Source organism: Vidua macroura, chromosome 13 (assembly GCF_024509145.1).
Source record: "Vidua macroura isolate BioBank_ID:100142 chromosome 13, ASM2450914v1, whole genome shotgun sequence".
In the NCBI taxonomy this organism is placed as follows: domain Eukaryota; kingdom Metazoa; phylum Chordata; class Aves; order Passeriformes; family Viduidae; genus Vidua; species Vidua macroura.
In genome coordinates, this window is record NC_071583.1 from 9126051 (window position 1) to 9152778 (window position 26728).

At 42.4% G+C, this 26728-nt stretch overlaps 1 protein-coding gene across 5 annotated transcripts in view; it reads left to right on the top strand.

The window, feature by feature from the left end:
* The first annotated feature begins 5 nt into the window (after positions 1-5).
* Positions 6-26728, top strand: part of ARIH2 (ariadne RBR E3 ubiquitin protein ligase 2) — a 36888-nt gene continuing 10165 nt past the window's right edge. For 2 of the 5 annotated variants that reach the window (XM_053989535.1, XM_053989534.1), the window contains exons 1-8: positions 348-520; positions 3937-4284; positions 16932-16999; positions 18668-18731; positions 23427-23574; positions 24089-24210; positions 25104-25213; positions 26043-26160. In XM_053989535.1, the coding sequence (XP_053845510.1) occupies positions 4036-4284; positions 16932-16999; positions 18668-18731; positions 23427-23574; positions 24089-24210; positions 25104-25213; positions 26043-26160 (879 nt within the window). In that variant the 5' untranslated portion in view covers positions 348-520; positions 3937-4035. Of the gene's footprint in view, positions 164-347; positions 521-3936; positions 4285-16931; positions 17000-18667; positions 18732-23426; positions 23575-24088; positions 24211-25103; positions 25214-26042; positions 26161-26728 lie in introns of those variants that run through there. The other 3 variants (XM_053989533.1, XM_053989532.1, XM_053989536.1) reach the window with 3 other exon arrangements.

The window sequence follows — 26728 nt, forward strand, 5'->3', positions numbered from 1 at the left end:
CGGGGCCGCTTCCCCCCGCACATCCGCAGTGGTTCAGCCGTTCCCCCCCGCCCCAGCGCCGTGGCCCGGCCCGGCCCCGCCCCGCCCGGCGGAGGTGACGCACCGGGCCCGGCGGTTCCGGCGCGCAGAAGGAGCCCGGGGCGCCGCTCTCGCCGCCCGCCCGGTAAGCGCGGGGCCCGGCCGCGCTGCGGCGGGCCGGGCGGGAGGGATGCGGGGTCGCTTATCCGTGCCCGGTGCTGAGCTCGGCGCTCCGCCCCGGCAGAAGCCGCAGCCCGAAGCTCTCGGGCTCCGGGCGGCCGTGCGGGGGCCCCTCCTCGCCCCGCCGCCGCCCGGGCTTTCCCCGCACGGCTTCTCTCCCGCGGTGCTCCTGCGCTGCCCTCCCACAAGTTCGCGGCGCTCTGGCCGTGCGGGACAAGCGCAGGGGCTGGTCTCGCACGCGTTCCCAAAGAATGGACCCGAGGTGATTCAAAGGCGCCGGGTACCGCGCTGCCCGAGCCCAGAGGTGCCGTGGAATGCCTAGGTACCCGTAAAACAACGTGTTAAAAGTGACGGTAGGGTAGAAAGTGCAGGAATGAAATGGATAAGTTGGCAAAGACCAAGCAGCCGTGCCAGTGTGCACCAAGACTGGCAAGAGGAAGGAAAGCAGGTGTGTTCCCGGGGAGGTGTGATACGGCTCAAGGAGGTCCCTGCAGAGTCATCTGTGGTGAAAAGGATAGGGCATCTTCTGGTTTCTCGGTTTTGGATGAAAAAATTCCTACCTAAAAAACAGTGGAGAAGGAACAGCGAGGTGTGCACTGCATACGTGAGGAGGAATTGGGGATGATCCACAAATTATGGGTTTGGGTGACGAAGATGAAGATGTAATTAGCATTGATAGCCAGCATGGAGCTGAGGCTGTGGATGGTTTCAGGGAAAAGGGAGAGTGTTAGCCTGTCTAGAGGTTACATGGATAAGGAGTCCAGGAAGCAGACTTAAGTTGCACTTTCTCTGTTTCAGATAAATAAAGAGGTGAAAGAAGAAAAAAACGTATGAAATGGTTGTGAAATATCAACAGAAAAAGAGGAGGAGCATTCTCCACTTGGAGGATTCTCCGCCAAAAAAGTTATTAGAGGAATCCCACATGGGTAGGAATAAGAAAAGAGTTGGACAGGGAATGAGGCGGGATCACATAATGTGGTGGCACGATGGAAGGCATTTTGTTTCAAAGGACCTTGTTAAGAACTGTGTTGCAAAGCAGGAGTCAGGGAAAGGGCACTGATGGAGGTGATAGACAGCAGAGGGTAGGGGTGGGCGTGTTTAGGAGTTCCTGCAGGAGACTGGAGCAAGAGAGGTGACTAAATTGTATCAGTGTTAGTGAAGATACAGGAGTATCTTGGGTTAAGGTGGTGAAGAAGGAGATCATCCTCCCTTGGATTGGAAAGTGATCTAAGTATGGTTTAAAAATTTATAATTTGGTCTTGAAAGTTATGGTCCTTATTTAATCTAAACAAACCTGGCTTTTTTGACCCTATCTTTTGAGCTTAACATCTTTATTATCATAAAAATTAGTCCTATCAAGTAGTCTTGTCTTGTCTTGTCTTTGTATTCAGAGAATTTGATCTGGGCATTGGGCTGAGTGTAGGTGAGGTGAGTTTTGTTCCTGGTTTTCTGAGTATCTTCCTTGGCTTTGTCCACAGAGCGTGTGCCTTATCCTTCCTTTCCCTTCACTTGTGTCACTGTGGTGTCCAGTTATGCTGTAAGTGAGCTCTTTCCCAGAATGTTGGGACAGGAGTCACAGAAGTCACCCAGTCCTGCAGACTGTTTTTCACTTGATAAATTCATGTGTCCATTTGCCTGTGCAAACAGTTCCTCTGTTTGCTCACAAAACTGTGCTAGTGGCACAGAGAGCCATCTCTGCACTCCTCTGAGCCCCTCCCCAGTGACTGGGGTGTAACTGGGAAGTACTGGGCAGGCCCCTTATTCTACCTGGATATCTAAAAGCATCTCAGTGCTTGGATGTGACTTGCCATGTGCTGGAATAGCAGAGGACCCAGTGTTTTCATGGTGTTTTTTTTTTGGTTTTTTTTTTTTTTTTTTTTTTTTTTTTTTTTTTTGTTTTGTTTTTGTTTTTTTTTTTTTTTCTCTCTCTCTAGAGTGTGGAATGATCTGAGTGAGTTTGAGAAGTTCCCTGGCCTGTGAAACTTGCTCAGGCTTTGTGGTGGCTGAACAAAGTTGTTGCACACGGGGCTGTTGATAGTCCACACTGGGGTTAGAGGCTCAAATTAGTAATTCTTTTAACATAAGTTTAAGCAGGTAAAGATCCATTACTTATTTTATGCAAGAGCTCAGTGTCAATGCAGATTAAGCCCAGACTCTAAGCAGGGTAGAGGGAGGGACGAGGGTTTGCCTTGTGTCTGCCAAATCAGATTTCACATCTGTCTCCTTCCAGTATGGAGAGACTGTGTCTGTTCCTCTGAAGTCCTGTGGAAAGCAGTGCTATAAATTGTTTGTGTGCTAAGTATGCCTTGGATAGCTAAGGAATCAAGAGGCAAATGAAAGGAATGAAGACCAGAATTCAGGAGGTAATATAATTAGGTACTAGTCTTCAGCCTCTCTGGAGGTTTGTATCTCCTGAAATCACTAAAGCCCCTCAAATTAATTGTATGTCACATCTCTTCCTGGTTATTCTCTGCTGCCTGGTCAAGTGACTGGAAACAGGGAAAAAAAAAAAAAAAGTTGAGGAAAAATAATGAAAATTTGTGGTTGAGATTTCCTGGACTCTAAAGTAAGGATTATCAAAGCTTGATTATGGTTTCCCCAGCAGCTACAAATTGCAATACTGAGGGAATATATTTGAGTGACAGAGCTGACAAGATAGTAATGCAGAATGGGAATGTATTTAAGGAACCAAATACACACTGCTTGTGGAAACTAGAGCTTTGATTTTAATATATGTCTTTATATGTAAAATTTGGTTACAGCATTGTTTTTTATTCTTCTGTATTTAATATATTCTCTTTAAACTAAATAATTTGGTTAAATGGAAACTTACAACTAAATATGAGATGACCATAGTTCAAGGTTGATTCATGCTTGACTGCTGAATCTTTTAGAGCTCAAATTCATATGGTTCAGTTACACAAGCAGAAGATTTGCAGTTCAGATAAGTATCAGATGTGTGAATTTTCCAAAACAAGTGAGAATCTTAAAAAAGTTAGCTGTTCTGATTCTTCTTCAATAACAGCTGTCAACACCTGAGCATAAATTTGTGCATTCAGAAGGTAAGAAGTATATATTGAGGAGGCAATAAATAATAATTTTTATTTCCCACTTCAGATGTAAAGTCCAAGCCACCTCACATCCAGTAGAACCAATTTGGAGGGATGAACTAGCTTCACAATTTCTTTTGAGATGATATTGAAGACTGTTAAATTGTGTGCATGTGAGAAATCTGTTTGCTGATCTTAGGTCCCACTTAATGTCTGTGGTTTTGAGCCAATATGGATTGGTACAGGATATCACAGGTTGCCTTTCTAGCTACTATGGCCATAGGTAAGGGGTTTGTGTTTCTCCTGTTAATTAAATAGATAGGATGCTACAGCATTTCAGGCTGTTGATAAAGAACTTTGTCATAAATTCAGTTTTTTCTCTGAGAAGATCTGTAGTGAAGGTTATACAGCCAGTTTCCAAGTGTCACAAGTCATGGGGCCTGCACTGGGGACTAGGATGCAGTGTAATAACCCAATCTCCAAGAATTTGGACCTGTCCTGTAAGGGCAGCCTTGGCTTTGGAGGTGCAAGAGCCACAATGGATCCAAACCAGGGACATGCACAGCGGAATCCTCTTTACTGGGCTGTTTGGTTGGTCTGTTCCTAGCTGCTTGATCACCTATTTGTTGTTGACGTGGCACCTCTTACAATTTCTTAGGCACAGAAAAAATTGTTTTTCCTCCCTTAGGAGACAGAGCTCAGATGAAATCAAAAGAACGATAAAGTTTGGAGGAAAAAAAAGAAGCTGCACTTGCTTTCCTGGTCTGCAGTTTGGCAGGGCATTAAGATGTCCGTGGACATGAACAGCCAGGGCTCTGACAGCAATGAAGAGGATTATGACCCTAATTGCGAGGAGGAGGAAGAGGATGAGGATCCTGGGGATATTGAGGATTATTATGATGGGGTAGCTAACGACGTGGAGCAGCAGGGAGCAGATGCCTTTGACCCAGAGGAATATCAGTTCACCTGCTTGACTTACAAGGAGTCGGAGAGCACTCTCAATGAACACATGGCCAGCTTGGCTGCCACGTTAAAGGTGAGGAAAGGTTTCTGCATTCACACAGGTGTAAGACAAGTCTGTGGTTGAACAGGCAAACGCTGAGAATACAGTTCTAATGAAAGCTCTGGCAACATTGCTGTTATGGGGGGTTGGAGGAGCATTATTGAAGGTCCCTTGTTTGAAACTGACTCAAAGGTTTACAGTTGTTACATACTGGGGCCTCAAAAATCTTCCTTACTGAATGTTGATTCTTGTTTTTTTTACAGAGCTGAGCTTCATGACCAAAATGCCTGAGTTATAACTCTGCATTAACACAATGCAAAGAGGGTATATAGAAAAGAAACAAATCAAACCATAAATGGTGCAGTTTGGTAGACCTATGTTTGAGAAGATAACTGACAAATAGCAAGACATGCTAAAACTGTAATTCTAACAAAAACACTTTTCTTGGTTGTTTCTGAGAGAATAATCATGGACTTTCAAAGACAGATCAGCTGTCATGCCAATTATCAACCCTGCTGTTGCAGTGGCAGCAATTCAAGTACAGTGAACTTGCCACCTTTTGGAGCAAGTGTGACTTAATTAATCACAGAAAAATCACACTCAGAGTCAGCTCCATGGTATTATGCTCAATAAGACTTTTGTGATGACTTCTTTCTCTTTTTGTAACTGATTACTGTAGTGTCAGTCAGAAGAGGAGGCAGGCTAGAGGAAAGCAGAGTTTTCTAAGCTCTAGATGTGGATGCTGGGTTGAAATTACTGCTGCATCTACTTTGTAATAGACCAGGTCTTCTAGTGCTTGCTCTTCTCTGGAGCTGCCCCTGAAAGCAGGACAAGTGATGACTGCAGTATGTAAAAAAACTGTGGGTAGGTTTTGATTCCAATTCATTCTGTCTGAATCAAATCTAATTTTAAAAATGAGAGGGATTTCTTGATCTTTATTTGCACATCAATGTCCTTTAGAAAGAGTATAACCATAAAGAGTGAGGACTATGAACCATAAACAACAGGCTTTAAAAGGCACCCATAGCTTGGTGATTTTGCCATCTGTTGTGCTTGTTCCTAGCATTTACCACCTCAGAAAATGAAGTTGTACTTTTTCTTGCTCTTAAACTTGTCTCTGTAATTACTTCAAAATGTGTATTCTGAGCTCTGAATGCCTGCAGTTCCCTAGAGATTGTCAGAAATTGGAGGCAACAGAAACGTACAAATGAGAATAGTTGGTCAGCACCTCTGATCCAGCTGCCAGTTGCTTTTGGTTCTTAGCAATTAAGATTCAGAATAGCTATTCTGTGCCTTATTTTTTGCCTTCAAATGGAACACCCTCCTAAAAGGTGACCCCTGCCATATTGTTCTCTTGAATTAAATTACAGAAAGCAATACTTTTAGTCCTTAAAATCAGGCTTCCAGTGTTAAAATAAAATTTTCAGGGGTTCTGAAGGTCTCATTGAGCATATGTTATAGTTGCCCAGACTATACCAACTTGCTCACTCAAATCTCATCCCAAATAGTACCCAAGGAGAGAAAATCTAGATTTTTCTTTTTTATTTATCAAAAATATGCCTGCATATTTACTGTTAAAATTAAATGCTACACACTTTGGTTTGTGCATAAGAAGATGAAATTGAATTTGAATAGTAGTTTGGAATGATGTGATCTTGTAAGCCACACACTCAGGCTTTAGCCCTTGAAGTGCCACACTAACTCTCTTTTCTCCAGCAACAGTAGTCCCAGAGTTGCACTTTTATTGGATATCTCCTGTGTATCTGCAGCATTCGCTTTTTGCTTCCTGGCATACTTGCTTACAATTCTTCAACAACCTTGTCTTCCTTCCCCTCTCTCCCCTCCAAGGAAACTTGTGATTTTGTTAATTTTGAGACAAAATGGAATATAAAGAATTAGTATTGAATTAGCAAGCATAGAGAAGAAAGAAATGAAAAGGAGCATGCTGAATTATTTATCATAACTATTTTCAATGAATTTAATGGATATGAGTAAACAGGGGTAGCCTTTTTAAAGTATTAACTTCTTTTCTATTAATTTGCTTGAGCTGTAAAAACTGCTTTTTCTTTTTAAAACTCACAATGTCTCAGGTTTCCATTGGATAGTGTTGACTGTTCTTCTGGAGCATCTAGTTAATTTTGATTTCATTTCCTTTACTCCTTTATGATAGATACTGATTACATGGTGCTTTTTCAGCATTAGCCTGTATTTAAGGCAGAGTGGTTGCCCCAACAGGGAAGGCTGAAGGTAAATTAAAAATTATCTGCAGGAGGTATAATGTTGAAGCCAATGGATGACTTGGTATCTGAGTGATTTACTATCACAGATTAATAGATTAACACAATTCCCTAAAGCAAATAAAAAATAAAGGCAATGAATGGGCTTAAAGCTGGGTTGGAATGTTCTACCACTGTCTATTCTCATTAGGTGATTCACTTTCTGAAGGTTAAACTCCAGGACACATACATGTGTATTGAGTGGCTTTTTTCTTTGTGACATATTGTCTACACACTTTAAAGACCAGAAACAGAATTTCAGAGCTTTACATATTCATATTTGCTATCTGTGCTGTTAGTGACTAATAACAGTTTAAATAGATAGTATTTCATTTGCTCTGCTCATTATCCTCACCATTTGTTTTTCAAACTTCAAATATCTGTCATGCTCAGCTATTTCAGACTGATTGTTAAATTCCTATTTTATTTTAAAGTGTTGTGGTAAAGAGTGGTCTTTGGAAACCTTCTTGGCTGTTTGCATTCCCCACAAGTTGTAGCTGACCTTGTTCTCATTCTTGCTGAAGGCACTGAACTGAGCAAACCTTGCACTGGCTGGTTAATGTCAGTCAAACATGTGTGAACACCCTGCACATGTTTAAAAGTTTTCATGCAACATTGAAGAGAAACACTCTTAAACAAAATGCTTGTGTTTTGTTTACCCAAATTAGAAACAACACTCAGTTAAAATCTGAAGTTGATAAAAGCATAAGACCCTGCATGTAGTTAAATATATGTCCTTGTAGCTCTTACTGTTGTAGGAGACTTTTGCCTCAAAATATTTTGACTTGCTTTTTTGTCAGGTGGGGAAATCTGAATAGAAACATTAGTGCAAACAAGGCAGCAGTAGACTAAGCCAGCTGTGCTGTGTGACAGGCCTGCAGCTACATTAGTGGTTATTCCAGAACCATACAGAAGCTAGAGAGATTTAATAAGTGTTGCTCTGAAAGTTTCTCCTTAATTTTGGTTTTAGTAAGAACTCTTACTTCATGGGTTTTCCAGGAAAAGAAGAGGAAATCTTTGCTCCTTGGTTAGTGCTGTTAATATGAAGATCTGAGGAAGGTTCTGCTAATATCCTGACTGAAATTAGGACAGGCTATCTCTGTTGAAACATACAGGAAGAAAATCTCAAATTAATACCCAAACTGTGCTTCTCTGACCAAAAGGCCTGTGAATTGAAGCAGGTCACTTTTAATTCCTCAAAAGGTCACTTGACCACAGTCAACACTCATGAAGGACAATGCTCTAAAAAGCAGAGTGGCCTGTATTGCCTGCAGACCAGCAAATTAATTCACAACAGTTCTTTTTAAGAAACAAATATAAGATACAATATCTTTCAAAAATAATTAATTAAAATGGTGTAGTAGTAACTTTGCTTTTGAGATAACTCTGTCAGTTGTCATTGAGTGATTGTGGGTCCTGGAGTGGCTTATCAGTACATGCAAACAGTGTGATACTCAGCAGTTGGACAGACAAAGCTGAGCCTGTCACTGGCAAGCAGTTAAGTGTATGATGATGTCATAGTGTTTTTGTTTGTTAATTATTCTTCCTGGCTCTGCTGAGGGTCACCATACATGTCTGGAGTATCTGTAATGTTTCAAATGGTTTCTCTGTTTCAGTGATGAAGTGGATTTTTCTAATGTTACATTTTCTTTTTAATAAACCATTAGATAAAACAATTGCAATTACAATTTATGAAAAAATAATTACCTTGACTTTAGGTGTTAGCTGATTGTCAGTCATGAGGAAGCTGTGATCTTTCTGTATATTCAAGCTAGCAAGGGAAGATAGTCATGTGGTCCTACAGGCAATTGGAACTGATGTCTTTCCACTAAAACCAAAGGAATTGTAAGACTGAAGAACTTACACTTTTCACTTCGCTAATTTGAGTGATCTGCTAATATTTATCAGAGAGCAAAAAGCTTACTTCCTGTGCTTCCTGGAATTACAGCTTGTGATGTGGGTGTTTTTAGCTTTGTCCCTTGAAGAGTAAATCTTGGTAGATGCAAAAAGTATTTGATATCATGACACGATTCCGTTAATCTGTTATCTCTTCTGCTCTTTCAGAGATAAACCAGTTTTTCGTATATTCTGGCTCACCATACTGATGTTGCATCTTTTCATGGAGCCAGATTTGTTTTTACTCATGAAAACACAACCCTCTGAGGCTGCTCCACACACTCAAATTGTGCTGACACAGAGCAGTTAGTTTGTAGAGCTGCTTGGTGAGAGCTGGCAGTGCTCCTTTGGAAATACCATCTCCAGCAGACCTGGGGTCGTGTGCGTGGGGACTGGCAGCCTGTGTGAGCAGCCCTTCCTGAAGGAGCCTGTTCCCTACAACCACAAAGTGTCTGTAAAGAGACTGTGGGGTGTGTGTGTGCCCTGCTGCATTGCTGTTCAAACCATGGCCCAGAATGTGCTGTGGGGTGCTGCTTATCTGAACCAACCTGCAGTGCCATCCTTTCAATGCCATAATGACTTCATGGAAAATGTAATGTAAAAAGGCACTGTTAAAAAGCCTCACTGTGCCTGGGTACCTCAGATACAGGAGAGGGATTAAAGGCCCTTGAAGTATTAAAATGCATGTACATAGGAGCAGTGTTTCTCAAAGTTAAAGTCCATAAGCACCAACATTAGTAAGCAGTAAATATTTAAATATAATTTTTTATAAATGGCAGAACCTGATAGGCAAATTTGACTTTTTCACAGAACCCCTGTGGTGCTGTTAGGCAAAGATAACGCACTGTTTCCAAGTACCTCTAAACCCCCAGATCAGTCAGGATGTGCAGGTTTACATCTATACTGTGTTCTGTATTTTAACAGCAATACATTTAAACATTGTGTGGGGCTTCCAGTCTGAAGCTGTAACCTGTAGGAGCACTCGTATTTGAGACATACCTTTGTCCTTTACCTATTTTTTTGTTCCTGAACAGAAAGATCCTGGAAGTTCTGCAATGCAAAAGTTGTGGTTTTGCCTACAGATTCACAATGCCTGTACTTCAGTAGTATCAAGAGGACATAAGTGTGTCTAACTTCAGTGTAACTTTCTTCAGTGTGTTTTGTTTTGGCTCATAAAAATATTTTTGTTTTTAAAAAAATGTATTAAGTTTTTGTAAACTTCTGGTCAGCAGAATAAGAGAACTGGCTGGAGAGCCTAGACCTTACAACTTTGTGACACTTTCCTGGAGTCATTTGAGGAGAGAAAACAATTTTGTTACCTATTGCCTAGGACTGCTGAAATTCCTAACTTGACTGAAAAAATGAGCCACAAATGTGGAGGGTGATTATAGCCCACACATTTCTTTGTGATTCACACCTTAAATGTATTTTACAGCCAGTATGACTCTGCAGTGAGCAAAACAATCCGTTCATAGCTTTTGATGAGTGTGATCTTGGTGGGAGGTAGAGGCAAGACAAGTCAATAAAAATGCCAAAACAATCTTTCAGTAACTGTTTCATGTTGCAAGCTTACAGCTGGACATTATGATCACTGGAGTAGCATGAAGCAGCTGAACACTTTTCCAAATTTGTGCTGCTGTGCCTATTAAGGATGGTGCAGCAGAAACAAGCTGTGTTGTGCCCTGTGAAACGTTGTTGTGCAAAGCAGATGTTCCTTCTCTTCATCTTTGTATAACAAAAGTAAAATGCCCTTAGAGCTGGGGTTGTTGAGTGAAAGACTATTATTTGGGCCTGAGCAGGGATTACTCACTGCAAAGTTACCTAAGCCCTGCTCCACTGAGGCTGTGTGCACACACCAGTGCTCCCAGTTTGGGGTTGGCTGCCCAGTGTCCTGAGCCACTGGTCACAATTACATGGGTTCAGGTTATTACCAGACCTTCGCTTCTTCCCTGTGCACCTTCTGAATCATCCTCTCTGTCAACCAGAAGGAATTGTCCTCTCTTGCTGTGTTTTGCTGGGAGAGCACCTCGGCAGGGGCTGTGCAGTGGGGTGTGTTGCTGGGTGTTGGCAGCATTCAGGGAGCACAGTGCAGGGCACTGGTGTTCTCACACTGTGTTGCTTTGGGAGGAATAACTGCAGGGAGGACAGCTGGGGAGTCTCATGTCAATCTTCTATCCATGTGCTGTCTTACAGCTTTCTTGCTGCATTTCTTTTGCTCTAAATCTTTCAAAGAAGGGATCTCATAGCTGTTTTGTAATAATGCCTTCTGGCATACCAGCTTGCTTAAATGTTTCTGTTCTTTTAATATTTATTTCTGAATTTCCCCAGGAAGAATAGCCTAACAGCTTGAGAAATACGTATGTTGAGATTTCCTAGCTGAGTCCTACTGATCCTGTTTGTTGGCAGCTGCAGCTCAAATTGTCACTGTCCTTGTGTAGGAGAGCAGATGGATTAAAGCCATGTGTAAATGTGGGGAAAGAGCTAGAATTTAACCCCAGATCCCCTTTCTTCAGTATGTGGCCAACTAGGTTATGCACTGACAGCTTCACAACCATGGTGTAACACCAGCAGTGTTTGTCATTCCCAAACTGCATTCTGCCTCCTAAATATGCTACTAATCTTGCAGACTGGCACCAGGTCTCTGCATGCCAGAAGGTGAATGACAGGGTACAGATTAAAACCCTGTGATGAAGCAGAGCTTGTGAAGTGCTGTTTGGCAAAAACTTTCCATGGTATTGAGAGTGCAGCTACAGTCTCTTAAATGGCATTTCTTACCTGCTGCAGCCTGTAGTCTGTAATCAGGAGAGGGCCTGAAATGTCAGACAATTCGTAATCTGTCCTTTGCATGAAACCTAAAGTGGAGGGCTTTTTCTCACTTAAAAAAAAAAAATTGCCTGAACACAAGAAAAAAGAAATGCAGTATAAAGACTGTCTGGTTTTCCTGTTAGATGAAATTCATTTGAGTTCAATTTTGAAAGCAATCTTCTTATGCTCAGAAACCCGTAATAGATATGAAAGATTTTGCTACAAGACTTTGAACACTTGGGGTGTTTATGGCAGGTGATGTGAATCATATCTCAAGCTCCTGCAACCTCATGAGTTTTCTACTAGGATTACATATTGGAAGTCTGCTTACAAGAGGTAGATCAAAGGACAAAGTATGGTCCAAAAAAAAGGTTTGGGTTGCCCTTTCTTAATTCTTTATACTTCTGCAGTTTTCTGAGAAACCCTCCAGTAAAAACAGGGCAGTCACATAATTTTTCCAATGGGGCATGGAGGGAGTCAGATCTACTTTCCACAAGAAAAACAAGTATAAAATGAATTTTTTTCCATTTGTGGCTTACTTTCCTTACCTCAGCAAACTGAAGCAAAGCTTGTCTGAAGGGATTTTTTTCTTCAGTGAAATTACTCAATACAAATTATGGTTTCTTTCTAAGGTGTTACTCTACTGCCAGCTCAGCTCAGTCTCTGTCTTGCCATAGTTTCTCACCAATAGAAACAATTTCAGAGGCTTTTGCTCTGTGTGCCTTTCCTGTTGTAAAGAATTTTAGTGTGTTTTTAGAGGTTTGAATGCAACACACAAACTAGTATCTTTTGAAGTTCATCCTTTCATTGTAGAACTAACAAAAAATATTTGTGGATTAAAGCAAATGCTTCTCCAGATTAATCCTATTTGTTTAAATCTATTTGTATAAAAACCTTTGATTAGGGAAAATAAAAGAAACGGAAGCTACATTTCTTTATGCCAGATTTGTGTTCTTCTTGGGCAGACATTTCAGTGCAATCCTGATCTAACAGGAATTGTCAGCTTGGTGCAAAGCCGTGGGATGTCAGCTCCAACCAGACCCTATCATCTCCAGCTCATTCTGAATTGAATCTCTTTAAGAATCATGTGGTGATCATTGTTTTAAATTCCTGATACCATATCTCTACAAAAATGAGGATTGAAATGCACCTCCAAAAAATAGGCCTTCCATTTGAGAAAAGTGAAATGAACTCATGAGATGTGCATGTGATATAAATGTGCTTGAGCAATTTCTGTAGAATATAAGCTCTGCGAAAGATGGGGGTTTTTTTAGCTTTTAGGAAACATTTCTGTCTGAATTAGCAATTGTCAAGGTGGCATGGTTGAAAAGATTTTCTGCTGTAAAGAGATGAAATATCAGCTCTCCAAACACCTTGACTTATCTAAAGCAGCAAGTTGAGACAATTGTTTTAGAGCCCTCTGAACACAGCAAGGGACCTGCAGAGATTCTTTGCAAACTCTTTTGATATTGTCTCATCCTAAAGAGTGCCAGACTCTCTTTCACACTTCAGAAGTGTGAGATTTTGCTTATCTTGGAGATTAAAGAACCTAGAAGATAAATGGAGATGGAAATAATAATGAAAAAAAATATATTGTGCACTCTTCCAGAAAATGGATGCATTTGTGTTTGATGCAGTGGCATTATGATTTTTTCCACTTTCATAATCTGATTTTGTTCAGTATTATGTAAAATCTTCAGACTTTTTTTACAGCTTCTGTAGAGTCTTTTCCTTATGCAGAGCAGCTTCCTCTTGGCAGCCTTGCTCTGTGCATAGGTGCTGCACCCCTTTTCGAGTGCACTGATCAACATTTGGTGCCCATTCCTGGCAAACAGCAGCCCTACATAAGTCAGAGTTAAGCTGGTGGAAGTTCGGAAGAGGCTTTGGAGGTGATAAATTTCCTGTTTTAAAATAAAGCTGGAAGTGGCAGATTGGATGAGATTCTGTCTGTTTAGCTTTGCTGCCACATCATGGAGAAAGAAGTCTGGTCTTTAGTCAGAAATTTTCCAGGTTCAGATTTGGACTGGGCTTATCTTTGATATTAAAGTTTAAACTGGTGGTGGAGAAATGAGACTGAGGAAAAGAAAAAAAAATAGCATGAATATTGCCTTCAGCTTCTAAACTTTAATAAATTTAATCCCAGATAGAGGAGTTCAGGAGAAGTCAGCCTATATAGAAGCACTGGCATAATTGATGGGTTGCAGGCAAATGCTGAAATAGTGCAACATATAGAATAAGCATTCCCCTTTGCACTGGGGTCTGTAGAAGTATTTCATTGAAAGAAGCTGCTGCCAGCAGGACACCAAGTGGGCTGAGTTACTGCCTTTTTTGGTTCTTAGGATTCTGAAATGAGAATAGAAAAGTTTAAACAAATCAGACAATTTATCAGAGGCATAGTTTTTTTTAATGTATTTTGTGTCTGAGACAAAGCATTACTGTTCCTGAGATCTTGTAGCACCCAGTGATTGATAGGGGACTGAATCAGTGCTCTTTCTGAAGTGTTTTGTAAGTTTGAGATACTTCATTGGGTGAAACTTCTGACTGTCAAGGAAATGCTTCATTGGACAGTGTGCCAGCAGTATCAGCTTCTTCAGTACTGTAAGATAATGAATATGTACCCATGGACCAAACTTCTGATTGCAATGGTATTTTTCTGTGCTCAGCATGTTTTTGCTCCTGCTTACAAAGAAATATTTCAACTGTTCTGGGGTGTTATTGTGGAAGAACTGGCTGACTTGGTACAATCATTCAGTCATTGTGAGTATACAGTCATTGAAGAGAGGCTGGGGAGTGCTGCTAATCAGTAGAACCAGGCTTTTGTTAAACATTTGTTTTTCTTCTCATGCTTGTTTTCTGGAATCTCCTCAGTAGTGTTGGCCCCTGATGGTATTTACATTTGTAAATTCTTCTGAATTCCCAGCCTTGCTGTCGGTGAGCAGGACATAGCATGTGGTGAGACTCCACTCAGCAGGCACAGCCCCAGCATCATCAGTTGTTTGCTCCTCTCCCATCCCTCTTTCTTACAGTTTGAATGTTACCTATCTTTAATCTGTAAGAACTGGTACTTCTGTGCCAAGGAGACTGCATTTGTAGCTGCAACTGGCTGATTCTGGGACTTGTGTTTTGCAAGATCACATGCGCTCCGATCAGGTAGTATCAAAGATTTTTCTGCTTCAGGGCTTTTATGAAAGTGGTCTAATGTCACGGATCAGGCTTTATGAATTGAAAATTTTTATTTTTTATATTCTTGTGTGCTTTGTATTCTTGTGTGCTATTATGATGAAAGTACTAAAATAAGCACTACAGGTGATCCAGTCAGTGCTTGTAGTTGGAGTTAAATAGGAATAGTCACAGAAGATTTGTTGCTCTTCTAGATCTCTTAGTCTGGCATCCTTCTGGAGCATTAATTCCATATTTTGCCTGACATATAATTTGGCTCAAAAGCATTTGATTCTATTAGGATAGTTTGTTAGATTTCAGAAATGTCTGCTGGTATTTGTCTTTCTCTTTCCATCCATCTGCAGTCTTGAATGTACTTGACTCCTCCTCAGGGAACAAGTAACTCCATTGAATTGTGATGCTGCAACAAATGCTGTACCTCAGGCTCTGAAAATCCAACTGAAAAATACTCATTTTCCTATGTTACAAATCGGCTTCCCGTTTAAGTCCAGCAGTTTGTTTTCTTCTGTCAGTTCTTCCTTACTGCTACTGAGAAATAGTTTCATTACTGCTAAAGAATGATTCATTAGCATGTGGTTTGCATTTGTAGGAAGCCAGTCTTGTAGAGACCACATTCCTGATGCTTGTTTGTTTTACAGACTCAAATGCAGATGTTTTCCTTGTACAGACAAGTCAGAGGTGTCTGTCTGGGTCTGCCAGGCTGGGGGCTTAAGATAACAACCCATCCCAGGCTGGCAGTGTCACTTCTTCCATGCAGACTGCGTGTGCTGGCAGCAGCAGCCCTGTGTGCCACGCTCCATCTAATCACAGGCTTCTGTGCTGGGAGGGAGGGCAGTGCTGCCTGGCAGCCTTTGTTTTCAGAGGGTCACATCACATTGCTGCTAAAGTCGAGAAAGGTGACATGCCAGATCTTGCACAGCATGAGCTAAATGCTTTGGTTCTCCTAGAAAAAGGGTTATTTGTATATTGAAAATTGCTCTTATGTTAGTGGGATTTCTTAGTGGCCCGCAAAGTGGACACATCAGAATGTAGAAATGGATTAGAGTCAATTAAACACCACATCTGCTTTGTGTGTTGGTGTTGCCCTGGTTTAATTCACTGACCCAACTGTCCAGCACTGAAAAATGCCAGTGCAGGATCCAGGCAGTATCATGTGGCAGCAATAGGTCAGTTGTGTTGTGAAACTGCACCTCTTCAGCAGGGTTGACTTAGGAGAGTAATGAATATGCTGCTTCTAGGTGTGCAGAGCCTGACTGTTTTTGTAGGAGTTTTTCCTTGCTTGTTTTCATTGCTGTTTTTCCTTCCAAGATTTTGTTGGTGTGGTGTCTCTACTACCTCACATCCTATAATTCACCTGTAGCAGGGTTCAAGAAGGCCTGTGGCATTTCAGCCAATGATTGGGACTGACAGCTTCTCTAGCAGAAAAAAAAAAAGGCAACTTTTCTTGCAGCTAGAACAGAAGGAGTTGTTTTCTGTGAGCAAAGTAGAGAGATGTCTTGGTGATAGCTCATCTTGGAGTGCGGGAGGCAGAGCCCTTTGGTGTCAGAGGGTGAGAATGCAGAATGTGCAGACACTGAACTTGCCCAGGAGCTTCCTAGCACAAATAGCAGTGAGAAGACAGGCATTGTCAGCCCTCTGAATTCCCCTGGAAAGAGTCTGTTGTTTGGAGGACACCTGTTTGTTTGAACTGTAGGACCTGAAGGGGTTGAGAAGCAGGGGGAAGGTCTATCAGCTCAGCAGATGTCTGTCATCTTGGTGGGTAGGAGTCTTTTTGTGCAAGCAGAGAAGTCTGTTTCTTTCTGAAATAAACTAATACATAAAATGAAGGAGAACTTGTTAGCTTGTACCCTTGTAGCATGACTTTAAATGTCATGTTGCAGTACTCTGATGGTGCTCAGGCTAGCACGGATTGTGCTAGTGTTTGCCAAGAGTCCACGTCATGCAAGCAGCTCTGCATGGAAGCAGGCCCTGTCACAGTAGTTTTCTATCTTCCTCTCCACTCCAGCGTGTAACTTTCTTCTCTACAGTGCAAGGCTGGCAAAATGTTTTGTATTTTCTCCATACCCTTTGCTGTTACAGTTTGCCTGCATTTGCAGCCTGTTGCTGCTTCTCCACCTCAGTAAGGGGTATCTGTCTGCCCTGGGGTTCCTATTTTGCATTTTTGGTGAGGACCCTGATTGCATTCTAGTGTGGCCCTCTGGAGTGGTGGTGATAGTCAGGACTGGATGTGGGGCTTCCATGAGCAGTTAAGCTCATCCAGTGCATTCCTGATTCCTTCCTCTCTGTGTTGTTGTAACAAAGTACACGAGTTAGTTTTTGGTACACCCATACTTATTCCAGCTTTTGTATTGCAGATGTTACTGGCTTTGAGCATCATGTTTAACAATTTAATGTGAATTGATTATCACTGGGATATTGTACTGAGATTGTACAATTTTTATATGAAAATCATACTCCTAAGCAGAGGTGTGGCTTCAAAATGTGCAAAGTTTGACCTTTTTTTTTCTTTTATTTTTCACCTAGGTATCACATGCTGTTGCAAAGCTAGTATTAGTTAGTTTCCACTGGCAAATCTCAGAGATTTTGGAAAGGTAAGTGTAAATAGTCTTATCTCGTCTGTGCTTAGTGCTTCCCCCCTGGCTTTGCAGAAATGCTCAGGGTGCACCATAGGTATTTTTGGCAAGTGTCTTTGGACCTGGAAGTAGGACACACAGTCCATTTTAGGGAGCAGAGGAAAGCTACTGATTTGTTGAGGCTGCACTGCCTGTAAGAAAGTTTTAAACAGGGAGAGGGTAGTAGTGGTAAATGTCTTTCAGTTTAGGAATTACTGTTATGCTAGGAACTCTCTAGATAGATTTATATTAAATTTTGAGATACCAGATTGAGAGTGCTGCATCTATATTTATTTAATAGACATAGAGTTAACGTATGTTCTGCTTTGAACACTGGAGCCATAAATCATAAAGGAGCACTGACCCTATAGTGATGTAGTCTTTAGTAGTACATTCACACTGAAGTTTTTGTTCCTTTTGATGTTAAGTGATTTTTTTTTCCTAAGCTGGCCAGCATTTGGAGAGCAGAAGAAAATAAAGTGAGAGAACTGAGCACTGCAGCTCCCTCGTTTGGTCGGTGTCACTGTAACAAAGCCCTCCAACTGATTTCAAAAAGAGGGTTCGGACTCGGCCCAAACATCATATGTGGGAAGTGCATTGGGAGGCACTGCTGGCTGGCAGCCCCACCACAGAATACTGGCTCAGAACTGAATATTGTCTGAAAATAGAGAGCATATCAGCTTGACTCATTCTGTCCAGACATTTTTGGCCCTGTAGCCAGCAACTTCATCCAGAGAACGTATGGAAAATGCATCCTCTCTATGGATGCTGTTGCCTCCTTGGTTACCCTGTATCCTGTGAAAGCTTTTCTCTGGGGTTCAGGGAGGGTGAGATTCCTGCATAGCAGCTCAGGGTGATCCTGCAGGTTAACTGATGAGACTTAAACAAGAGGAAATTTGGGGAAGGGTTTACTTCTAAACTGATGAATTTGCAAATTGTTCTCCTGTTGATCTAGTCCTCAAACTTCTCTCTTGGTACAAAATGACATTGTCAAAAGAAAGCTCACTAGTACAACTAAGAAGTGCTGGTGGAGAGGGAGTACTTACAGCCACAACAGAGATGCTGCTCTTTCTGAAATCAGTGAGATATAAACATTCATCTGCAAAGGAAATCACAAACAACAAAATGTGTTAAATTCTATGGCTGCTGATAGACAGCTTCATATGCGTAAAGGGTGATCATCTGTCATTATTTAACTAGACAATAGTCTGGAGTTAAAGTGAGACTTAACCATGACAGCCTGATTTTACAGAGGAATAGGAAAACAGTCCGGAGCCTCACTGGTGTGTGTTATTGTGAACAGTGGCTTAGGACTACTCTAGGAGTGTTGATGGAAAATCTTAGCTTAAAAATAATTTTTCAGGGGAAGGAGATAGTTGTAGAAAAGTATTCATCAAGATGTATAAGGGAAATGTTAATCCATTACCAGGAGAAGTAGTATTTCTGGTTCTGAATAAACTCTCATAAAGTTTTGTTGAGGGGAGCTCATATGAAGGAGCCTCACACTGGAGACATTTCCACTTTCCTTGTTGAAACCTACTCTACTATTTGCACAGAGACAACTGTTTATTCAGGCAAGAAGGATCAATTTAACTATGCAAAATATATTCAGAACTTGATTTGATCATTCTTCAATTGCCTTTTCAGGCACAAGTCTAATGCTGCCCAGTTGCTAGTAGAAGCTCGAGTTCAGCCCACCTCATCCAAACATGTAAGTATGCGAACTATCCCGTCTGTTCCCTTGGCAGACACCTCTGACCCCCTCATGGGGGATTACATTACTAATGGCATCCTCTGTCCAGTGTTAACCCTTTGCAAACTCTGGTCTGACACCCTGATTCATTGCTGGGTTTACTTCTGAAATGAGAATGCATTCAAGAGGTCTCTAATATATAAATAGCAGCTTTGCTGTTGGCTTGCAGGTAGCGTTCAAGAATTACTTTCTTCAAGAAAATTAGGATCATTTTTTGGCACAAGTGATGGCAGACAATGGAAGGAGCAGAGTGCATGGGCTTGGCTGCCTCTTCTGATTCTGTTCTCTGTAAAAACACACTGAAAGGAAGTTCTGGCTGCACAGAGTGAGCAGAGCTTGTCTGTGTCTGGAACAGATTTTAAATTTTTTTTGTCTTTTCTTTTACCTTTTTTATCTTTTTTTTTATCTATTTGCACTCCTCAGCTCAGAGATGCTTAAGCTACATTTCCTAGTGAGTTGTGTTGCTGCTGAGTCAGTCAGTGCTGATATTTGAACCAACAACTTGTTTTTCGTAGCCAGGGCTGCACAGATCTTCAGATACTTTTTCCCCTCCTTTAAATAGGAACTTCCTGTTGCATGTTCATAGATTTCATTCACAGTGGGTGTCTTGGTACAATGCAGAATAACCCTAGGAACACATTGCCATGTGTCAGATTATGAGTGATAAAATACTACATCTGGGAAGCACTCAGGGTTGTGAGGGAGAGGAGATCTTAAAAGCCTGATTTGTCATCTGAGCTCTCTTGTAACTAGCAGATAGTGAAAAAGCTAAGCTGACAGAAGTGTAAGCTTCATGGGCTCAAATCATCTGCCTAAAGTCCAGAAAAAAAGTCTTCTTAATTTGACATATCTGCAAATTAGTCTGTGTATTTCAAGATTTATCCAAGTCTTGTATCAGCTGTCACTTGAGAATTTCCCCTGCAATGGGCCATTCCAACCTCCTTGGCAGGCAAGGTGAAGACCGCCAGCACGTCATTTCAGTCAGGGTCCTGGGTTTGGACCGAGCACTTTCCTAACTTTAATTTACAATAACTTTATATTTTGCTCCGAGGAGGTAGGAAGTGGTATAGGAATCTTTTTCACTCAATGTGGCAACCCAAAACAATGCTTGAGGCAAACTTCTATACATACTGCAAAACAGAGACTAAACATGACAAACATAAACATGACAAAACAAATATAAACTGAGACAAAATGCATGCAAATAATCGATGCAGTGAAGAACAGTGTAACTCTTCAGTCCTGTTGCCGCTTCATCTTCTCATGGCCAGTCATCTTCTCATTAAATACATGTAAGAGGAGAGAGAAAAGAAAACCCAGTCCCGCTTGGACTGGTTTTAAAAAGAAGGAACTCTCCATCTGGTGTTAATTTTGTGTTCTTTGCCATGGGCATCTGTGGCTACCCATGGGATCCCTGAGCTTTGCCCTTTGTACAGCAGTCTGACTCTTCATTTGCAGCACATCCTACCTGTCTGCCATAGGTTACCAGCTGCCCCCATGTAAGACCAGGTCCTGGCTGCAGCCCACCCCCACAAGCAGCTCTAAGCTCTAAGCAGTTGAGTTGCCTAAAGCTTCAATGAGTCAGGCAGTCCTTTAATCAGGGGCGTTTATTCTCTGGCTCAGCAAACACCATGTGAGAAGACTGAGAGGTTGCAAGGCCCCTCTGGTGTATCAGTTGGAGGCAAGCAGCCTGTTGCACACTCTCAGTCAGAATACCCAGTGCTGGAGTGGGAATGGAGATGGGTTCTCCCCTCTCCAAGGGTCTAAACCTCCTGCCCAGTGGGCTGTCCTTTGGGTCAGAGACCAGGGCTCTCTGCCATTATGCATTGTGAAGGACGCTCTGGGACCCCAGGGTCCTTGTGTTTCATCATCCAACAGCTTTATGCTGTCTCTCCCATCAGTGAAATCCTCCACACATACTGTTTCGGTTTCCTTTGCATGCCTGCTGTATTTTTCTTGCAGCTGAGCCAGCTCAGCTGCAGAATAAGGCATTTGTTTAGTTGTTGCAGTGGGTGCTGCCTCCTCACACTCCATCTCATAAACAGCATCAGTCTTTATAAGTGGGCAGAGTTTAGGGAGAGGTTGGGGGTCTGGCTTTGCTGCATCGAGCTCCTCCCAAGGATAAAGGCAAGTGACATCATTGTCAGTAAGGTCCACCTCTTTAGTGAGTCTGGAAAGCCCCACCTCATTCCCCAAATTCTCCCCCTTCAAGCAGGCAATCTGCAAATGTAATTCTTTTTCTTACAAGGGATTAATTTAATCAAATATGCACGTTTTCTGTTAGTCTCTTTTCAGCATTTAACTCATTATGTGTTTTCTGCTGGGCACTGTGTTCTGCCTCTGTGGTCACCTGCAGTATTTTAGCCAATTCAGTCAAAGACCCTTCACCACCTTCTCATTACTTAGCTCTGTACTTATCTCTTTGAGCATCTATTAAAGCAGCTCCCAAAAGTGTGCAGACTATGGATTTGCCCTTACCCATTCTTTTTCTTCTTTTTTGCTAAATACTGTATTTTTTCACAAGACCAGCCAAAGAATGCCAATTTTCCTCAGCCCAGCTCTGTCCATTCAAACCTGGACAAGCTTTATAATCCTTTAGCAAGTCTAGCTGAAGGTAGCAGTTGAGATTGCACTTTTAGCACAATCTCTCTGCTAGAAAATTTGGCTTTGACCAAATAACAATTCTCTTTGTCCACCACTCTGTGTGTTGTCCCAGTAGAAAGTAGCTCCTCACCACCCTTAAAGACTCCCTGCTCACTGCACCTGACAAATTGTCACATCCTGAGCTCTCTCAATGACTGTTTGAATGGGGCTTAGGTACTTTGATACCTCTGGATAGAGTGCAGAAGACAACAAACTTCTCAGGAGGTTGAACAGCAAACTTTTACTTACAAACTTTGAACCATAAAGGACTTGGCAAATATTAAAGCAACGTCCAATTAAAGTAAGGCAAGGCACTGACTTAGCAAACTCTAATCCATCCAGATTTCAAGAAAAGGAAGTTAGGAGAAGAAAGAAAGAAAAGAGAGAGAGAGAGAATAGTGTCCACCTTGGATCCAGTCAATCTTAGCTGTAAGGTCCAAGGCAGTGGGATCATCAAGGCTGCACACTGTTGTTATGGCCTTTTATCTGTTCTGGTCCCTCCCCACAGGTGGGGCTTTCAGTGTTCCAGTGGCTTGATCCACTTTGGGCCTGGACCAGAGGCTCCAGGTTCCAGTGGGTGGGATATGGAACAATGACCACCCCAGCTTCACAGAACTTGTCCTGCTCCCACCCAAACACACACTTTAGTTGTTTTCAGCTATTAATAATTTCTCCAGTCTTCTACAAACTGCGATTTTATTTTAGGAAGAAAGATAATATGGTTAAAAGGTTAACTTAAACTTTATTTACTAGGCAATTCATTACAGTCTGTGTGTGCTAGAGCAAGGTGCTCTGTGCTTCAGCTTGTAATGCAGAATGATGCTGGGGACAGATGCTCATAGTGAGTGTCTGTAGTGGGACTGACCCCGCTGTAGTGGTGAGCTCAGAGAGGCAGTTGCGAGGGTTTGAGGTAGCACATGTGCTCTTCAGGCTGAGCAGCTGATCCAGGCAATCAGTGCAATTACAGACTCAGTGAATTTTGTTCTGGTCTGTAAGTGAGGCCACTTAGAACAAATTTGTATTACTTCCTCTTTCATGTGGCCATGCCATGAATCAAGCTCTGTCAGTCATGAGGCTGCGTATCATGGTGCTGCTGCTCCACGTCCCTGGCATGCAGAGGTCAGCCTGGAAACTGATGGCAGGCTTACACCAGCTTCTCCACGAGTAGCAAAGTGGATGCAAAGTGATTATATTACTTCTCTGTGAAAGGAAAAACTGGAACATAAACTGCAGCTGACAGCTTTGTAGAGTCATGGTTTTGATGATGCTGGGCTAGACCTAGTTCTGCAGGTCCCAGGGGTGAGTAGAGATGTGTTGAAGGCTGGATCTGTTGTCTCGGGATCAGCTCTGCACTACATAGGGGGAAGCCAGACAACTTTCAGTGGTTTGGTGAAGCAATAGTAGTTCTGCATGATTTGAAACAAAACCTCTTAATCCTTTTCAGCTGAAGGGACGATGCCTGTTTTGCCAAATGTAGCATAGGTGGAAGATAAGAGATGGGAGGTGATAGTTTGTGAATTCCCTTTCTTCTCTGTATAAACACTCTACAGTTGTGTCTTCCATTACCCTAAATTACTGTCTGGTAAAAGGGCATTGCTAAGTCTGTTTGCAGTGACAGCTGCTCTCCAGAGCCTGTGGAGCTAGTCTGGCTCAGCTAACAAAGAGTATCACTAAATCCAGGGAAGGACTAACACAATGACATATTTCAAACAAGGCGAGAGTAAGAACCAGAAAAGTAAAGGGGAGTTCTGGGCAGCACTAGAGGAGAGGCAGAAACCCTTCAGCGACTGTCAGCTTGTGCTCTGTGAGATTAGAGGTTCTTGAGAAGGACTGACTGTTTGGGGCAGTGCAGCACCTTAGCACACCAGCTGCTTGTGAACCTGTTCTGGCCTGGACCTCCGTGGAGACCATTGTCCCAGTGAGGGTGATGCAGGTGTCTGTGGATGAGCTGAAAATGCTCTGGGAGGTCTGGGATGCTTTCACTGCACAGCTGATTTGTCTCTCCCCCAGGCAATGGTACATTCCTCCCACCACTGCGCAGTGTGCATGCAGTTTGTCCGGAAGGAGAACTTGCTCTCCCTGGCTTGTCAGCACCAGTTCTGTCGCAGCTGCTGGGAGCAGCACTGTACAGTGCTCGTCAAGGATGGTGTTGGAGTCGGTGAGTTCAGGATGGATGCGGTGCTGGGTCTGTATTTGCCCCACTGGCCATTCTGATGAGTCAAGAGCATGACTGTAACAAGTTAGAAACTGCAAATCTGTTGAATAGAATTTGCATCTGTGATGATGTACTGTTGCAATGCCCCTGGAGTGCTTGTGGATGCAAACATCTGTTCCCTTTGTTGGAGAGAAGCCAGTAGTTGCCAGAGTTGCTTTGGGCTTTTCCAAGCCTGTCCTTCATGTTGGCATGGCAGTAACATGTAATTTTCTAATTTAAGTATCTGACCTTGTGAATACTGGTTGAAGCACTCAATGGTCCTGGATGCACATGTGCCCTGTCATCTTTTGGTGAAGACAGTTGGGCTTCAGCTTTTCAGCAGCCCTGATTTGTTTCACAGTTGTATCCCTCTTGCCACAACAACAGATGGCACCAAGAAAACTGTGTTGAGTACTCTCTGTGCATTCACCCCTTAGTATAAGCTGCACTGTTCTAAGATGTTGCTTTCTCTTCTCAGGAGTGTCCTGCATGGCTCAGGACTGTCTACTCCGGACACCAGAAGACTTTGTGTTTCCATTGCTGCCTAGTGAAGAGCTGAAAGACAAATACAGGCGCTACCTCTTCAGGGACTATGTGGAGGTAGTAGATTTTTTCAGTTTTAAAATACCCTGGGTCAAATCACCAATGACTTGCAGAAATTTTATTTGAAGTGTCTTGCATTTTTGATTAGCACTGCAGAAACTGCAGCACAATTGTCCTCAATAGGCATGATGTGGCTGCTTCTGTAGGACAGCCTCACTGACAGAATGCTCTAGCAGGTTGCCAAAGTAAATTCTGCTGTAAGGTCATCCACTAACTCCTTGGCTGGTGCTTCAGAATTCTCGGAGTGTTGCAGCTGAGAATTTCAAAACTTCAATCTGATTAATTTAGTCCTTCTTGTTCTTACATAAATATTTTTAGGTTCAGAAAAATAGGTCCCTCAACTTAGGGTAGTCCAGCTGAATTGGCTTGCTCAATTACATTTTATGTGAGCTTTCTTGAAATTAAAGCAGCAATTGTTAAGGTTAAATATGCAGGAGTACTCTGATAACTGGGAACAGACAGGGAACACTAAAAAAGCAGCAAAGCAATATGAAAGCATGGTGCCACTTCTTCTCAATAAGAGACCCTTTTGGAAGAAATGGCCACCACGGGAAAGCAGCTGAATAGCTTCTGGGAGATAAGGAGAAGATGGGGAAAGAGCTCAAATGGAGTGAAATAGTTTGTTTACTGTCTTTGTGGGGTTTTGTTTGTTGTGCTTAGTTTGTAACCATCCATTTGAATTCCCTAGAGAAGCTGTAAGTAACTAACAAACCTCTTCCATACTAGGAAATGCAGGATCTGCTCTGATAGGCAAGACCTGGTGACACTTTCCACTCATTTTTAATATAAAATAACTGCTTTGTATGTTTTTGAGGATAGGAATGGTTACAGTTGAACAGATAATAGTCTCCTGCACCACTGCTGATCTTACTCCTTTGTTGTGTCCACAGAGCCATTACCAGCTGCAGCTGTGTCCTGGTGCAGATTGCCCTATGGTCATACAGGTACAAGAGCCAAAAGCCCGACGAGTGCAGTGCAATCGTTGCAATGAGGTCTTCTGGTAAGAAACAGACAAGGTTACAGATCACAGGGAAAGTGTGTGCTGTCCTCAGAGCTAATCTTTTTGCTTGCCAACAGTTCTGGTGTGTAGAAGTATCTGAAATGCTTTGCTAGAGTTGTTTGTAACTTGAGTTAGCCTGAGTAATTGGACACTTGTGATCTGACTTCTGCAGGTGGTCAGATGTCCCCTTGCTTCCTAAACTCCTGGGAACTTGGGTGTTCTGACAACCAGGGAACACAGCTTGAGTAACCAAGGGGTTACAAATCTAGCATTCTCACATTTTGGCTAGGTTAAAAATTTTCCTGCAGACACAGTGATTGATAGAGATTCTGGTAGTAATCATGGATCATAACTTCTTGTTATCTGCAGGTATTGAGTTTTTAAGTTTATTAAAAACATTTTACTCCCAGTTTAGAGACCCGGCTTTCTGGTATCTCCATGCAAATGGCCCTTACTCACCTGGGGTTGTCAAGTCATGCTAATACAAGTGCCTGATATCTGCCACTGGAATCAGGCTACTTCTAAGTGACTGGTCCAACCCAGAACTCTGCAGTCATGTTAGAGGAGACCTAGGTGGGCTCTAGGAAGGGACACGTCAGCCCTCAGACACGTGATTTGTCAGGCCTGGGTTCATTTCCAACCTCACTCTGGCTTTTACACAAGAAGAAGGGGGAATTGGAGTTCAGTTTTGGTCTTCACACTCTACTAATACACAAGAGCATTTCCATCCCTTACTGGGCCCCCAGATTTTGGTCAGGAAAACCTCAATCCTTGAGTCATTTCCGTAGAAATTGATATGTATTTTTCTTTTTTTCTCCCCCCTTTTAAGCTTTAAGTGTCGGCAGATGTACCACGCACCCACAGACTGCGCTACCATTCGGAAATGGCTCACCAAGTGTGCAGATGACTCTGAAACAGCCAACTACATCAGTGCTCACACTAAAGATGTAAGGACAGGCACCTGCATGTTATTTCTTGTCCTCTAGCCCTGCCTGGAAACCAGGATGTAATTCTATATACACATAGCATTGTGTTCTTCTTTTTTGCAGACTACAAATCCTCACAGCTCCCTAGGGACTGTCAAGAAGCTTCTGTCAGAAGCTACTGTCATATGTGAGCTAATTACATCCCTATGGCAGTGATATAACTCAGCTGAATGCCTTGGGAATGCTTTGTGTGGGAGGCTCAGCTGCCCTCCTGCAGTAAGGTCCTGGTGGTCCTTATTCCAGACCTCGTGTGAATGTCTTTGGCTGCCAAGTGTGCTGTCCTCCCACAGGCAAAAGAATTGGGGGTACTTTGAAACGATCAGTGGAGATGTATTTAAAATGGAAGGAGAGGCTGTCATAAGTGCAAAGTCAGTACCAAATAAGACACCAGTGGTGTTTAAGCCTGAAAAGCTTTGTGCAGTACTGTGAACTGGAGGGCAAGGGAAAATGTCTTGATTTGGCAAAGACTGCAAAATGGGGTAGTTGAAGTCTGTAAATTAGACATTGGAGTACTTCTAGTAGGTTTAGA